The 16,064-nt window shown below is 37.2% G+C and overlaps 1 protein-coding gene and 1 long non-coding RNA gene across 13 annotated transcripts in view; one reads left to right on the top strand and one right to left on the bottom strand.

Annotated features, from left to right (window-relative positions):
- The window catches only part of CNOT6 (CCR4-NOT transcription complex subunit 6), a 91,532-nt gene that overhangs the window by 65,021 nt on the left and 10,447 nt on the right, over positions 1-16,064 (top strand). For 9 of the 12 annotated variants that reach the window (XM_081497573.1, XM_081497569.1, XM_081497576.1 and 6 more), the window contains 4 exons: positions 93-178; positions 13,273-13,377; positions 13,459-13,527; positions 15,225-15,382. In XM_081497573.1, coding sequence (XP_081353699.1) covers positions 93-178; positions 13,273-13,377; positions 13,459-13,527; positions 15,225-15,382 — 418 coding nt within the window. The remainder of the gene's footprint in view (positions 1-92; positions 179-13,272; positions 13,378-13,458; positions 13,528-15,224; positions 15,383-16,064) is intronic. The other 3 variants (XM_081497578.1, XM_081497570.1, XM_081497579.1) reach the window with 1 other exon arrangement.
- On the bottom strand, positions 8,069-12,229 carry LOC145509226 (uncharacterized). Its single transcript, XR_014055930.1, has 2 exons — positions 12,156-12,229; positions 8,069-11,752 (listed from the first exon to the last, which is right to left on the bottom strand). It is a non-coding gene; the product is annotated as an uncharacterized LOC145509226 (long non-coding RNA).

Raw genomic sequence — 16,064 nt, 5'->3', positions numbered from 1 at the left:
TTTATATCTTTATATTCCTAGAAATCATATTGTTGATTTTAGCTGTTAAAGTTAATATATCTTTTGACTTCCTGGAATTTTTACATCTACAGGGAACTCCATTTAAATAACAACCTGTTACGAGTTCTACCTTTTGAGCTGGGAAAACTGTTTCAGTTGCAGACTTTAGGCCTGAAAGGTATGATTTCCCATACTTATGCTGCTTATGGTTTATATGTATGTCTTTGAGTCTAAAGAAGGCATAAGAGGGAATCTTTTTGCCAGGGATTTGCAGGTTCATTCTTCCCCTCAGTTCACAATTTGTTAGATGTAGCCCACTAGTTTTTTCTCTTTTTCACTGATAGATTGTCTGCTAGTCTTTTTATTGTTTTTTCCTCCTAGCCCAGCCTTGCTTTTCTTGCCCTTATTTCAATCACTTCTATGTTTTGGTGATACATTCTTGACATCAGACTTTATTTCATCATGCTGTAAAACAGCTTATTTCTTTTTTTAGTGTTCAAATCTCAAAAAATGGAGATTCTTACAAAGTGCAGAAAACGATTAGAAAATTTTGATCCATTTGAATCCTCTAATGTAACCACCAGTATTTAAGCATTTTTAAAAAAATCAAAAATAAAATTGATTTGTAAGGACTTCATCAATTTGTTAGAACTTGGGGACATAATTGACCTAGAAAGAAGTATTGAGAAATATTTTTTTAAACCAGCAAGGTTAAAAGTTACATTTTAAGCATATGTTACCTATAATTTTTTTTTTAATCACATTATGATTCTTCATTAGTCTTGTAGACGTAGCCAGCTTACTCTATGATTGATTCCTAAATAAGAGAGCACAGGGAGACTTCCTTCTCCATCAAGTGGTTGTGACTCTGCCCTTCTACTGCAAGGGTCCTGAGTTCAGTCTCTGGTTAAAAAACTAAGATCCCACATGCTGTGTGTTGTGCCACCCCTTCCACCCCAAAATCACATAATTAAGTCTTCAAGAATTTTATTTCTTAAAAATAGTTATAGAATGAAGTTTTATTTATATAAATCCATATCATATTATAAAATTAGTGTTATTCACAAAAGCAATTGGAAGAATATAAATAACACATTTACAAATATATGTAAAACTGTGTTCAAAAGACATCGCCTTTATAAATAGTTCTTTGGAAAGGTTTTAATCTATATGGTTACACTGGGTGAGGCCTCTTAAAATGGATGTCAGGAAAATGTGAGCTGCAAAAGCCTTTTTCTATTCTGTTTCCCAATGGTAAGTCTAATTTATTCTTAATTTCCTGTTTTTAAATTTGAAAAACATAAAAATATAAAATGTAGCAAAGTGTAATCCATATAAGGACTACCAGAATTAGCAGTATTTTGTCACTTTCGTGTTTGTTTTTTTTTTATGTAAAAGAAAACGTTCCAGAATGTTAAGGCCCTCTTCTTTGTTCCTCTTCTAGTCTTTTTCTCTTCCCAGAGGCAGCTACTGTTGTATGTCCTTCTGGTTTAAGGTTTTTTGTAATCTTACAGTGTATATATTTTACAAACCTTAGTCTGTATTCACTTCTCTAAAGATTTTGCTGTTGTTGTTCAGTCACTAAGTCATGTCCGACTCTTTGCGACCTCATGGACTGCAGCATACCAGCCTTCCCTGTCCATCACTGTCTCTTGAAGTTTGCTCAAACTCATGTCCGTTGAGTCTGTAATACTATCCAACCATTTGATCCTCTAATGATTACAGACTTTATTTGAGGTTAGGGTCACTGATTTATTTAATGTATATGAAAGCCTGTGACAGTAAATGCTGGGGATGGGTAGGGAAGTCTTTATGGCACCTTCAGTTTGACTCCTTGGTCTTCTGTTTCAGAAAGACCCTTTACCATCTGACATTTGTGCTGTCATGTTTCTCACTTGGAAGTATAGTTTCACTGAGATGTTTGTCTATCTCAGCAATTCTGTTGGACATTGTTACATATATGTCTGCAACAGCAGTCTTTTCACTTAATTTCACCGTTTGAAGACAGATCTCTGTTATTTTCCTGAGCTTTGCAACTTTACATTTTAATGTGCTAGCTACTAAAAACAGTTACATTACCCTTAATCTCTGAAAACTTTCATAATTTCTCATATTTGAGAAGAGTATTTTGAGAGAGAGTTACAGTACAGTTACAGTACCCTTAATCTCTGAAAACTTTCATAATTTCTCATATTTGAGAAGTTCATTATTTGAAAGAGAAAATGTATCACTTTGTTCAAAAATCAAGTCTATTTGCTATATCATCCATTCATACAGAGCCAGAGTATTTCTGCCTCATAAATCAGTTCATACCATTTTCTTTAAAGTTGTTTGCATAAGGCTAGCATGTGTCACTTTTTTTTTAAACGTTTTTCCATGTTCCTCAAAATTGTTCTACTGTGAAAGATAGGACTATAGCCTTAGATGCACATTCACTTTTTTAAACAAATTTTGAGGTACTTAAAAGATTGACATGAACCTGTAAGAAATAATGCAGAGAACAATTCATGTGCCTTTACCAATTTCCCTCCAGTGATAACATCTTTCAAACCTATAGTACAGCTTCACAACCAGGGTATTGGTCAGGAAGATCCCCTGGAGAAGGGAATAGCTACCCACTCCAGTATTCTTGCCTGGAGAATTCCATGGACAGAGGAGCTTGGCGGGCCACAGTCCATGGGGTTGCAAAGAGTCTGACACGACTGAGCAACTAACACACACATGCACAGTCAAGGTGCAAAACGGTTCCATCACCAGAGGATCCCTCATCTTGCCCTTTAATAGCTACACTTGCTTCTTCTTGCCCCAGTTCACTCCTTAATTTCTTACAACGACTAAAAAAACTTTCTGTAATTTTGTTATTTCAAAAATAATATGTAGAACTTCCCTGGTGGCTCAGTGGTGCAGAATCTGCCTGCCAGTGCAGGAGACAACAGGTTCGATACCTGATCTGGGAAGATCCCACATACCTCAGAGCAATTAAGCCCATGTGCAACAACTTTTGAGCCTGTTTTCTAGAGCCTGTGAGCCTCAGCTCCTGAGCACAAGTGCAACAACTGCTGAAGCTCAAGCACCCTAGAGGCCCTGCTTTACAACAAGAGAAGCCACCGCCATGAGAAACCCATGCTCCAAAGCTAGAGAACAGCCCCTGCTCTTTGCACCTATAGAAAAGCTGCACAGCAGTGAAGACCCAGTACAGCCATTAAATTAATTAATTAATTAAATTATTTTTAGAAATACTATGTAAATAGAATTATGTTGTGTCTAACCTTTTGATATATATATATATATATATATTTTTTTTTTTTTAAACTCAGGTTAATTCTTTGAAAAGTCACCCAGGTTGTTGGGTGTTTGCTCATTTATATTGAAGAGTAGTAGTCCTTGGTATAGATGTACATATTCATGGGTTGTTTAACCATCTTATTGGGTTTTTATGGAGGCTTCATTATGTAGGCCTAGTTGATTAGATCATTGGCTGTTGGTGTTTTGTCCCTTTTGGGGGTGGGACTGAAAGTTCCAACCTTCCAGTCACATATGGTTCTCTTAGCAACCAGCACTATCTTGCAGAGAAATCCAGATACCACCTCATTAACATGAAGCACCTTTATCAATCTCATCACTTAGGAAATTTCAGAAGTTTTAGGATCTATGTACCAGGAACACCAGACAGAAAGTAAATATATATTCCTTATTGTAAATCACACTATCACACCGGGTATTTTATATAGCAAAAGTTTTAAGTTTTGATAAAGTCCAGTTTTTTTGTTTCTGGAGCTTACTTTTGGTGTCAAGTCTATAGAACTCTTTGAAATAGCTCTAAATGTCCAGTTGCTTTAGCACCGTTTGTTGAAAAATTTATCCTCCATTGAATTGCTTTTGCACTGTTTTTGTAAATCAGTTGAACATATCTATGTGGATTCTCTTTTCATCAGTCTTTGTGTCTGGCCTTCTGCCAATATCGCATAGTTTTTGGAACTTGAAATAGAGTAGTAAGTCTTAATAGATAGATTGATTCTTCCTCTATAGTCTTCTTAAAAATGGTTTTAGCTATTCTAGTGCTTTGGCCTTTCCATATACATTTTAGAATAATTTTGTCTGTGGTTATAAAAAAAATATTGCTGGGATTTTGATAACTTGTATATCAAATTGGGGAGAACTGACATCTTTACTATGTAGAGTCTTCCAATCAAGGAATGTGCTGTATCTTTCCATATATTTAGATCTTGCTTGATCTTTTTCATCAGTGTTGTATAGTTTTTGGTATATAAGTCCTGTAAATATTTTGGTAGACTTAATACTTGTCTTTTTGTTTGTTTGTTTTGAGTGAATATAAATCATAATGTATTTTAGATTTTGCTGTCTGTGTGCTCATTCCAGTATGTGTGTGGTGTGTTAAGTGGCTTCAGTTGTGTCTGACTGTTTGTGGCCCTATCAACTGTAGCCCACCAGGTTCCTCTGTCCATGGGATTCTCCAAGCAGGAATGCTGGAGTGGGTTGTTACAATGCCCTCCTCATGTTCATTCCCCATATATAGAAGTATAACGGATTTAAAAATTTTTATTTTATATCCTTCTACATTGCAGAACCCAATTTTAGTTTTAGGAGTTGGTTTTTCTTTTTTTTTTTAATAGGTTATTTGGTAATTACAAAATTTTTTTTTATGTAGAAAATTAGTTACCTGCAAATAGGAACAAGTTTATTTTTTCCAATATGTATGCTTTCCCCCCTTTCTCTTGCCTTATGGCACTGACTAGAACTTCCAGCACTATGTTGAGTAAGAGCTGTGAAAGCAGATATCCCTCCTTTTACTTGATCTTAGAAAGTATTGTTTTCATTTATGAGTATAATGTTAGCAGTAGATATTTTGTAGATGCTCTTTATCAGTTTGAGGAAATTTCCTTCTATCCTTTTTCTGAGCATTTTAAATCATGAATGGTGTTAAATTTTGTCAAATATTTGTTTTATATCAGTTGATATGATGTGATATGTAATTTTTATTCTTCAGACTGGTAACTAATTTTTGAATATTGAACCACACTTGCATTCCTGGAATAAAATCTGCTTGATCATGATGAATAGTTTATTTATTGCCCGTGTGTGTATCCTAATATTTTCTTAAGGATTTTTGACTCTGTTCATGAGAGATGTTTGTATTGTTGTTTTTTGTTTGTTTTATACTCACTTTGCCTGGTTTTGGTATCAAGGTGATATTCAGTTCAGTTCAGTTGCTCAGTCGTTGTGTCCAACACTTCGTGACCCCATAGACGGCAGCACACCGCTTCCCAGTCCATTACCAACTCCCAGAACTTGCTCAAACTCATGCCCATTGAATCAGTGATGGCATCCAACCATCTCATCCTCTGTCGTCCCCTTCTCTTCCTGCCTTCAATCTTTTCCAGCATCAGGGTCTTTTCCAATGAGTCAGTTCTTTGTATCAGGTGGCCAAAGTATTGGAGCTTCAGCTTAGCATCAGTCCTTCTGATGAATATTCAGGACTGATTTCCTTTAGGATGGACTGGTGGATTTCCTTGCAGTCCAGGGAACTCTCAAGAGTCTTCTCCAACACCATAGTTCAAAAACATCAATTCTTCGATGCTCAGCTTTCTTTATGGGCCAACTCTCACATCCATACATGACTACTGGAAAAGCCATAGCTTTGACTGGATGGACCGTTGTCGGTAAAGTAATGTCTCTGCTTTTTAATATGCGGTCTAGGTTGGTCATTAACTTTTTTCCAAGAAGCAGGCGTCTTTTGATTTCATGGCTGCAATCACCATCTGCAGTGATTTTGGAGCCCAAGAAAATAAAGTCTGTCACTGCTTCCATTGTTGCCCCATCTGTTTGCCATGAAGTGATGGGACCAGATGCCATGATCTTAGTTTTATGAGTGTTGAGTGGTAAGCCAGCGTTTTCAATCTCTTCTTTGACTTTCATCAAGAGGCTCTTTATTTAGTTCCTCTTCGCTTTCTGCCATAAGGGTGGTGTCATCTGCATAGCTGAGGTTATTGATATTTCTCCCGGCAATCTTGATTCCAGCTTGTGCTTCATCCAGTCCAGCATTTCATATAATGTACTCTGCATATTAGTTAAATAAACAGGGTGACAATATTCAGCCTTGATGTACTCCTTTCCTAATTTGGAACCAGTTCATTGTTCCATGTCTGGTTCTAACTGTTACTTCTTGACCTGAATACAGATTTCTCAGGAGGCAGGTCAGGTGGTCTGGTACGCCTATCTCTTTCAGAATGTTCCACAGTTTGCTATGATCCACACAGTCAAAGGCTTTAGTGTAGTCAGTGAAGAAAAGTAGATATTTTTCTGGAATTCTCTTTTTCGATGATCCAACGGATGTTGGCAATTTGATCTCTGGTTCCTCTGCCTTTTCTAAATCCAGCTTGAACATCTGGAAGTTCATGGTTCACTTATTGTTGTAGCCTGGCTTGGAGAATTTTGAGCATGACTTTGCTTGCGTGTGAGATGAGTGCAGTTGTGCGGTAGTTTGGACATTCTCTGGCATTGCCTTTCTTTGGGATTGTAATGAAAGCTGACCTTTTCCAGTCCTGTAGCCACTGCTGTGTTTTCCAAATTTGCTGGCATGTTGAGTGCAGCACTTTCACAGCAACAAAGTGATATTACCTTTATGTGATGAATTTGAAAGTATTCCCTCATTTTCTGTTTTCCAGAAGTAAATCTGTATAATTAGAGTTAAATGTGTGGTAGAATTTTTCAGTGCAACAGACTGGGCTGGATATTTCTTTTCTGGTAGTTTCAAAATTAGGAATTTATTTCCTTTACTTGGTATAGTACTCTTAAATTATCTACTAGGTGAATTGTGATGGTTTGTGTTTTTCAGAGAAGTGGCCCATTTCATCTATGTTGTCAAATTTATGTATGTAGAATTATTTATACTGTTGCCTTATCCTTTTGATTATGTAGCGTCTGTAGTGATATCCTTATCCCCTTTCATTGTTGATACTGGTAATTTTTTTCTTCTCTCTTTGTCTTCGATAGTCTTGGTAAAAGTTTGTCAGTTTTACTGATCTTTTCAAAAAAAAAGCTTAACATTTTTTCCCCTCTATTTTTCTGTTTTTACTTTCATTGATTTTTACTCTTTAGTATTTCTTCTACCTTTTTTGCTTGAATTGAGACTTTTTTTTTCTAGTGCTATGAATCTCCCTCTTGGCCCTGGTTTAGGTGTGTCCAGCTACAAATTTTAAATTTTGTGGTTTTATTTTCATGGTTCAGTAGATTTTGAATTTTCCTTCAGACTTCCCCTTTGACCCATGCATCATGCAGAATTTTGCAAGTGTTTGCAAATTTCTCTGTTTTCTTTCTGTTACTGATTTTTAATGTCATTCCATTGTGGTTGGAGAATATATTCTGTGTAATTTCAGTTCTTTTAAATTTGTGGATGTTTGGTTTTATAGCCCAGGTATGAACCTTTTTGTCCCTTGGGCATTGGACAGGAGTTGTATTCTGCTATTATTGGGTAGGTGGTCTATAAATATCAGTTATATCCAGTATATTTGTCCAATACCTGTTAGACTGATGGCATTTGTGGACTTCTGTCTAGTTCTGTCAGTTTTTGAGAGGGGGGTATTAATGTCTCCAAGTGTAATTATAGATTTCTCTGTTGTCCTTTCAGTTCCATCAGTTTTTAATTAAAATATTTTTCAGTTTTGTTACTTGATGGATACACATTCAGAATTGCCAGTTCTTTTTGAGGATTGACCCTTTGTCATTACACAAGACCACTCATGCTGTGGTAATTTTCTCTGAGATTTACTGTATTTGATATTGATACAATCCCTTCTGCTTTTATTTTACTAGTGTTTGCGTGCTTTTTTTTTCCCATCCTTTTCCTTTCAACCTGCTTAGATTGTTATGTTTGAAGTGAGTTTCTTGTTTATAGCATATAGTTGGATTATATTTTTAAATCCATTCTGCCATTCTCTTATCTTTTAATTGGTATATTTAGACCATTTACACTCACTGTAATTATTGACTTATTGGGGCTACAGCTGCCTCTTCATTTTTTATTTTCTATTTTTTCTGCTTGCTTTGGTTTTTGTTTTCTTTTTCTTGCCTTCCTATGGGTTACTTGACCATCTTTTTATGTTACCATTTTAATTTGTCTAAGTACGTTTGAATGATCTATTTGTATATCTTCTTCAGCAGTTGCTCTTTATTTCCTTGGTGTTTCGCTGGAGTAAAGCTGCTACTATGTATAAGTTTTGTTTTATTAGGTTGCCCTTCCCTGTTCCTTCGGCTTTTGTTGGATTTTTTTTTTCCTGTTCCCATTTATACGTTCAGGTTGCTGGCTTCTTCAGTTCTGTCTCTGGAGTATGTTAGGCAAATAGTGAATTCAGGGAATTCTCTGCTGTGTTGTTCCTCAGGTCCTGATCATTCCGCCTTCTTACCACATTTCATTCAGTCTTATGTTTCTTTACAGAGGCTTTAGTTGTTTTTTGGTAGGAGGAATAGGGAAAAGTCCGTTTACTTCATCTTTTCAGAAGCAGCTTCTCTCACTCACTTTTCTTCCTTAGTTTTGAGGACTCAACATCATGTTTTAATTGCAGAATTGTGTTGTACTTTTTAAGTTTACCCTATGTACATTATTTTTCCAGGCAGTGAAAAGCCAGATTAATTATAAATGTAAAGGAATTTCAAAAAGCACGCATATGTTGTGGGAAATATACCATTTGACTTCATCCATTGTTGTTATTCAGCCACTCTTTCATGTCTGATCTTTTGCGACCCCATGGACTGCAGCACACCACGCTTCCCTGTCCTTCACCATCTAGCAGAGTTTGCTCAAACTCATGTCCATTGAGTCAGTGATTCTATCCAACCATCTTGTCCTCTGTTATCCCATTCTCCCCCTGCCTTGAATCTTTCCCAGCATCAGGGTCTTTTCCAGTGAATTGGCTCTCTGCATTAGGTGGCCAAAGAAATGGAGTGGCAGCTTCAGCATCAGTCCTTCCAATGAATATTAAGGGTTGATTACCTTTAGGATTGACTAGTTTGATCTCCTTGCTGTCCAAGGGACTCTCAAGAGTCCTCTCCAGCACCACAGTTCGAAAGCATCAATTCTTTGGTGTTCAGCCTTCTTTATGGTTCAACTCTCACATCCATACATGACTACTGGAAAAACCATAGCCTTGACTAGGTGGACCTTTGTTGGCAAAGTAATGTCCCTGCTTTTTAATATGCTGTCTAGGTTTGTCATAGGTTTCAAAGCTTCCAAGAATCAAGTGTCTTTAAATTTCATGGCTGTAGTCACTGTCTGCGGTGATTTTGGAGCCTAAAGAAAATCTGTCACCATTTCCATTGTTTCCCCATCTATTTGCCATAAGGTGATGGGACTGGATGCCATGGTCTTAGCTTTTTTGAATGTTGAGTTGTAAGCCAGCTTTTTCAGTCTCCCCTTTCACCTTCGTCAAGAGGCTCTTTAGTTCTTCTTCGCTTTCTGCCGTAAAGGTGGTGTCATCTGCATATCGGAGGTTATTGATAATTCTCCTGGCAATCTTGATTCCAGCTTGTGCTACATCCAGCCCAGCATTTTGCATGATGTGCTCTGCATATAAGTTAAATAAGCAGAGTGACAATATACAGCCTTGATGTACTCTTTCCCAGTTTGAAACCAGTTCAGTGTTCCATGTCCAATCTGACTGTTTCTTCCTGACCTGCATACAGGTCTCACAGGAGACTGGTGAGATTGTCTGGTACTCACATCTCTTTCAGAATTTTTCACAGTTTGTGTGACCCACATAGTTAAAGGCTTTAGCATAGTCAGTGAAGCAGAAGTAGATGTTTTTCTGGAATTCTCTTGCTTTTTCTGTGATCCAGTGGATGTTGGCAATGTGATCTCTGGTTCCCCTGCCTTTTCTAAATCCAGCTTATACATGTCGAAGTTCTTGTTTCACGTACTGTTGAAACCTAGCTTGGAGGATTTTGAGCATGACCTTGCTAGCATGTGAAATGAGCGCAATTAGGCTGTGGTTGGAACATTCTTTGGCATTGCCCCTCTTTGGGATTTGAATGAAAACTGACATTTTCCAGTCCTGTGGCCACTGCTGAGTCTTCCAACTTTGCTGGCATATTGAGTGAAGCACTTAAATAGCATCATCTTCAAGGATTTGAAATAGCTCAGCTGGAATACCATCACCTCCACTAGCTTTGTCCATAGTGATGCTTCCTAAGGCCCACTTGACTTTGCGCTCCAGGATGTCTGGCTCCAGGTGACTGATCACACCATCATGGTTATCCGGGTCATTAAGATCTTTTTTGTATAGTTCTTCTGTGTATTCTTGCCACCTCATCTTAATATGTTAGAAAGTCAGATCCCTGTCCTTCACCGTCTCCTGTAGTTTGCTCAGATTTATGTCTGTTGTGTCGATATCTTCCAACCACGTCATCCTTTGTCACCCCCTTCTCCTCTTGCCCTGGATCTTTCCCAGTGTCAGAATGTGTTCCAAAGAGTCAGCTCTTCACTACAGGTGGCCAAAGTATTGAAACTTCAGCATCAGTCCTTCCAATGAATATTCAGGGTTGATTTCCTTTAGGATTGACTGGTTTGATCTCCTTGCTATCCAAGAGACTCTGAAGAGTCTTCTCCAACACCACAGTTTGAAAGCATCAATTCTTCAGCACTCTGCCTTCTTTATGATACAACTCTCACATCCATATGTGACTACTAGAAAAACAATAGTTTTGACTATAGGGACCTTTGTTGGCAAAGTGATGTCTCTGCTTTTTAATACGCTGTCCAGGTTTGTCATAGCTTTCCTTTCAGTGAGCAAGTGTCTTTAAATTTCATGGCTGCAGTCACCATCCTCAGTGATTTTAGAGCCCACAGAAATAAATCTGTCACTGTTTCCACTTTTTCCCCTTCTATTTGCCATGAAGTGATCGGACCAAATGCCATGGTCTTAGTTTTTTGAACGTTGAGTTTTAAGCCAGTCTTTTCACTCTTGTCTTTCACCCTCAAGTGTCTCTTTAGTTCCTCTTGCTTTCTACTCTTAGAGTGGTATCATCTGCAAATCTGAAGTTGTTGATATTTCTCCTGGCAATCTTGGTTTTAGTTTGTGATTCATCCAGCCTGGCATTTTGCATGATGTATTCTGTATATAAGTTAAATAAGCAGGGTGACAGTATTTCACCTTGACGAACTCCTTTCTCAGTTTTGAACCAGTCCGTTGTTCCATGTCCGATTCTGTTACTTATTGTTGACCCACATGTAGGTTTCTCAGGAGACAGCTAAGGTGGTCTGGTATTCCTATCTCTTTCAGAATTTTCTAGTTTGTTGTGATCCACACAGTCAAAGGCTCTAGCATAGTCAGTGAAGCAGAAGTAGGTATTTTTTCTGAAATTCTCTTGCTTTCTCTGGGATCCAGTGGATGTTGGCAGTTTGTTCTCTGGTTCCTCTGCCCTTCCTTTTCTATATCCGGCTTTTACATCTGGAAGTTCTTGTTTCACGTACTGCTAAAACCTAGCTTGAAGGATTTTGAGCATAACCTTGCTATCATGTGGTATCAGTCCAATTGTACAGTCATGAGAACTTTCTTTGGCATTGCCTTTCTTTTGATTTGAAATAAAAATTGACCTTTTCCAGTCCTGTGGCCACTACTGAGTTTTCCGTATTTGCTGACATAGTGAGTTCAGCACTTTCTCAGTGTATCTTTTAGGGTTTTAATTAGCTCAGCTGGAATTCTGTAACCTCAGTGATTGCCTTTAAATATTTTTTACACTAGAAAGTAGTAAAAAGACAGCAGTAAGTGTAATCTGGTTAGAATGGGATGCTTACCTGGTACTGAGAAATTTTTAGTTGACTTCATTTTCTCAACACACCCATAGGGTCCTGGTAACTTTCAGTTATAGCAACCTGTTTCATAGGATTGTGACTAAATGAAAATTTCAGGACTCTGGTATCTATAAAGAGCTGTACACATATATTGTAACTTGTCTTCCTGCAATTAATACTTTGCATTTATAGGAGCACATCTTTACCTTTACAGTTATTAAAATCATAGAGATCTTAAAAGCCAACTAATTTAGCTGTTCTTCCAACCCACGTAATCTGGCTTTTTATGAAGGATACTCAACTATCTCACAGGTCAGGGCGAGTTATCTTAAATAGTTCTAATGCTTACCAACAACTTCGCTTCTGAGCTGGCTTTCTATTAGATCCTGTCCCTTGTCCTCATTCTGTTTTTTTGTGTCTGTTCTTTCACAAGAGAAAAGAATAAATGCAAATAGCTTTTTTTCTCTGTTTAACTATCTTCACTGTATAGAATTTAGTAGTCTTTTCTTAAAATGAAGCACGGATAGGAACTTTGATTTTAAACAGTGTACTGTGTTGTTACTTCTCGTATGTAGGAAACTCTTCTGAGAGAATTTCAGACTCTTAACAATACATGTAAATCATTGCATTTGCTTTATTTTTTGGCATTTATGAAACAGCGATTGAATTTGCTGTTGGAATACTGCTCTGGGGTTTTCCCCCTTCATTAGTGAGTTAATCTTAAACCAAATCTGTCTCATCTTGCTATTTCAGTCTTTAGAATTTTTAAAAATATAAGTGCTATGTGACAAGGGCTCAGGGCCGGGGCAATGGGATGATCCAGAAGGATGGGATGGGGAGGGAGGTGGGTGGGGGGTCCGGGAAGGGGAACACATGTAAACCCATGGCTGATTCATGTCAATGTATGGCAAAAACTATTACAATATTGTAAAGTAATTAGCCCCCAACTAAAATAAATAAATTTATTAAAAAAAAAAAAATAAAAATATAAGTGCTAGACTGCATTTCTCAGTAGGATATTTCCTTATTAACTTTGTAGCATTCTTAAATTATGATTCTCAGATTGATTATATTGGCTCTCACCTTCCCTTCTAGTCCTTCTTACTACTCTTCACCAATCCCGTTTTACTTGCTTTTGATCATTATGAAAGTGTTGAAGCGGCAGGGTCAAATGCAGAGCACTATTAGATATCTTCTAGATTGACATCAGTCCATTAGTAGTCATTTTTGGATACTTTTACGTAATGTGGTATGAATTATTTTTACTCTTCACATCAAAAACTGAAGAAAATATTTTTTCTAGTTTGATATATTGAGTTAATATATATTTTTTTATATGTGTGGTTAATATATACAATTACATAGTTAATACACAAATGATCTGATAGTTTGGGTATATTTTTCAGTTTTGAAACATTTTAGTATTTGTCTTTGTTTCATTTTACCTATTTTAAAAATATTTCCAGGAAATCCACTTACCCAGGATATATTGAACCTCTATCTGGAGCCAGATGGAACAAGAAGGCTACTGAACTATTTGCTTGATAATTTGGCAGGTACTGCAAAAAGAAGTAAGTGGTCATTTGATTAAACCATTTTTTAAGAAAGACATCTAAGAATATTGTTTAATTTTGTGTTTTATGTTCAACTAGTTTCAACAGAACAGCCACCTCCAAGATCTTGGATTATGTTACAAGAACCAGACAGAACACGGCCAACTGGTTGGTAACCTGATTCTTTTTATTTTTTTTATTTTAAATTAGTTTATTTATCTATTTTTTAACTTTACAATATTGTATTTGTTTTGCCATACATTGACATGAATCCACCATGGGTGTACATGTTTTCCCCTTCCAGAACCCCCCTCCCACCTCCCTTCCCATCCCATCCCTTTGGGTCATCCTGGTGCACCAGCCCCGAGCACCCTGTATCATGCATCGAACCTGGACTGTCAATTCGTTTCACATATGATAATTTACATGCTTCAATTCCATTCTCCCATATCATCCCTCCCTTGCCCTCTCCCATAGAGTCCATAATACTGTTCTGTTTATCTGTGTCTCTTTTAATGTCTTGCATACAGGGTTATCTTTACCAATTAACTAAATACCATATATATGTGTTAGTATACTATATTGGTGTTTTTCTTTCTGGCTTACTTCACTCTGTATAACCTGATTCTTTTTAGTCTTACATTTACTTTGTCTTCATAAACCTAATAGTATTGTTGGTATGCTTTAGATTATGGGCAGTATTACAGTAGAATGCTTAAGGTTGATTTGGTTTGAAGATAATAATAATAAAGGCTTGTGTGAGTGAAGTGGAAGTCGCTCAGTCGTGTCTGACTCTTTGTGATCCCATGGACTGTTGCCTGCCAGGCTCCTCTGTCCATGGCGATTCTCCAGGCCAGAATGCTGGGGTGGGTAGCCATTCCCTCCTCCAGGAGATCTTCCCAATCCAGGGATTTTGAACCCAAGTCCCCCGCATTGCAGGCAGAATCTTTACTGTCTGAGCCACCAGGGAAGCCCTGGTGTAACTGGCCTCTATATAATCATTGTCAAGAAAAAATTGGTATAAGGCAGTACTTCTCAACCAGAGGCAGTTTTATCCCCCAAAAGACATTCAGCAGCATCTGGAGATATTTTTTCATTGTCAACAAGTGGTAGATGTGCTCTTGGCATCTTGTAGCTAGAGATCAGAGATGCTGCTGTGTATAGCACAGCCCCCAACAACAAAGAATTACCTACCTGTGATGTTGGTGTTGCTGCTTTTGAGAAACTCTGCTCTAAAGTACTGTTCAAATTCAGTTATAATAAGTACACCAACATCATTCTATATTGTAATTTTCCAAATTCTACCGTATTCCAGATGTATTTGATAATACAAAATTACAAGCTAGCGAAAACACCTACTTGAGAGGGAAATCAAGCTAATGACCTGTAATCTTTTAAAATTGTATGAAAATAGTTTGGGCACTCCTGTCGTGTGTGCAATGGTGTTTTTCTTTCATGTGAATTAATAGTTGCTTTGTAGAAGAAAAGCAAAGATGGCTGTTAAGAGAAACTTATGTTTTCTTAGATAAATGTCAGATTACATTCTACATTAATAGTTGATGAAGTGGTGGAGGGAGCATAGAAATGAGAAGCCTTGGTCTTAGAGGCTGAAGGACTCAAGATCTCAGTCTGTTTCCTTTTGAACCTTCTGTCCGTACCTCTGTAGTGGGAAACACAGTTATTGTTTATATTTGATCATATATCTGTTCTTCCTTTATTATCTGACTTAGGACATGTCTGGCATATGGTAGCTTTTCTGTGAATATATTACTGAATGAATAAAATCAAACTTAGTTTTTAAGTGAAACAAAATTAATTTTTTTTTCTGCCACGTGTGTGAATAAGTAAAGTTATCTTTCCTACAGCCTTGTTTTCTGTCATGTGCTATAATGTTCTTTGTGATAAATATGCGACCCGGCAGTTATATGGCTACTGTCCATCGTGGGCACTAAATTGGGACTACAGGAAAAAGGCCATTATTCAAGAAATCTTGAGTTGCAATGCTGATATCATAAGTCTTCAGGTAAGTCATCAGAAGAATGCTTGTTTAAATTGCAGAAATACCCCTTGATCAAATAAGGAACAGCTTGAGAATGCATTACATTAACACATTTGAAGTCCTGGCTTTAGCAGTTCTTAAAATTCGGACTTTTTCTGTATTGAGTGAATTCTGGGAACATTCACTGCATCCTGTGCTTTTAGCATTGTGCTGCCAAATTAAGCAAATGAGTTAAGCTGGGTTTTTAGGTGCTTGCTATTACAGCTAAATGTTTACCTTCACCTCCCTTATGCCCCTCCACACTATTTTTAATTGGGTGGCAATGTTACTGAATCTGTGGCACTGTCAAGGTATAATTTTGCTTTACTACCAGTGGTAATTGAATAATTAGGGCCAAGTGGAAAGAACATTGAATCTGGTACACAGTAACTGGGTTCTCAGTCCAACCCTCATAATAACTTACATGACTTTCGGCAAGTGACTTTCTCCTTGTGGTCTGAAATTTGATCTATGGAGTTTCTTCTTCCTCTCTGATTTTTGTTTGCACCAGTTTTAAAATATAAGAAAATATATATGCATAGGGGTGCGTGGCTTTCCATTCTTTACTCCTAAGCAGCAAAGAGGTATTTTATCAACTGGGACCTGTAAAATGACAAGTAGGTGTTGTGATTGGTTTCAGATAAATTACATTGAAAAGATGTAATTC

The sequence above is a fragment of the Giraffa tippelskirchi genome, chromosome 6, assembly GCF_054371585.1.
Source record: "Giraffa tippelskirchi isolate mGirTip1 chromosome 6, T2T-mGirTip1v1.2.pri, whole genome shotgun sequence".
NCBI classification, from domain to species: domain Eukaryota; kingdom Metazoa; phylum Chordata; class Mammalia; order Artiodactyla; family Giraffidae; genus Giraffa; species Giraffa tippelskirchi.
This window is presented reverse-complemented; position numbering and strand designations above follow the sequence as displayed.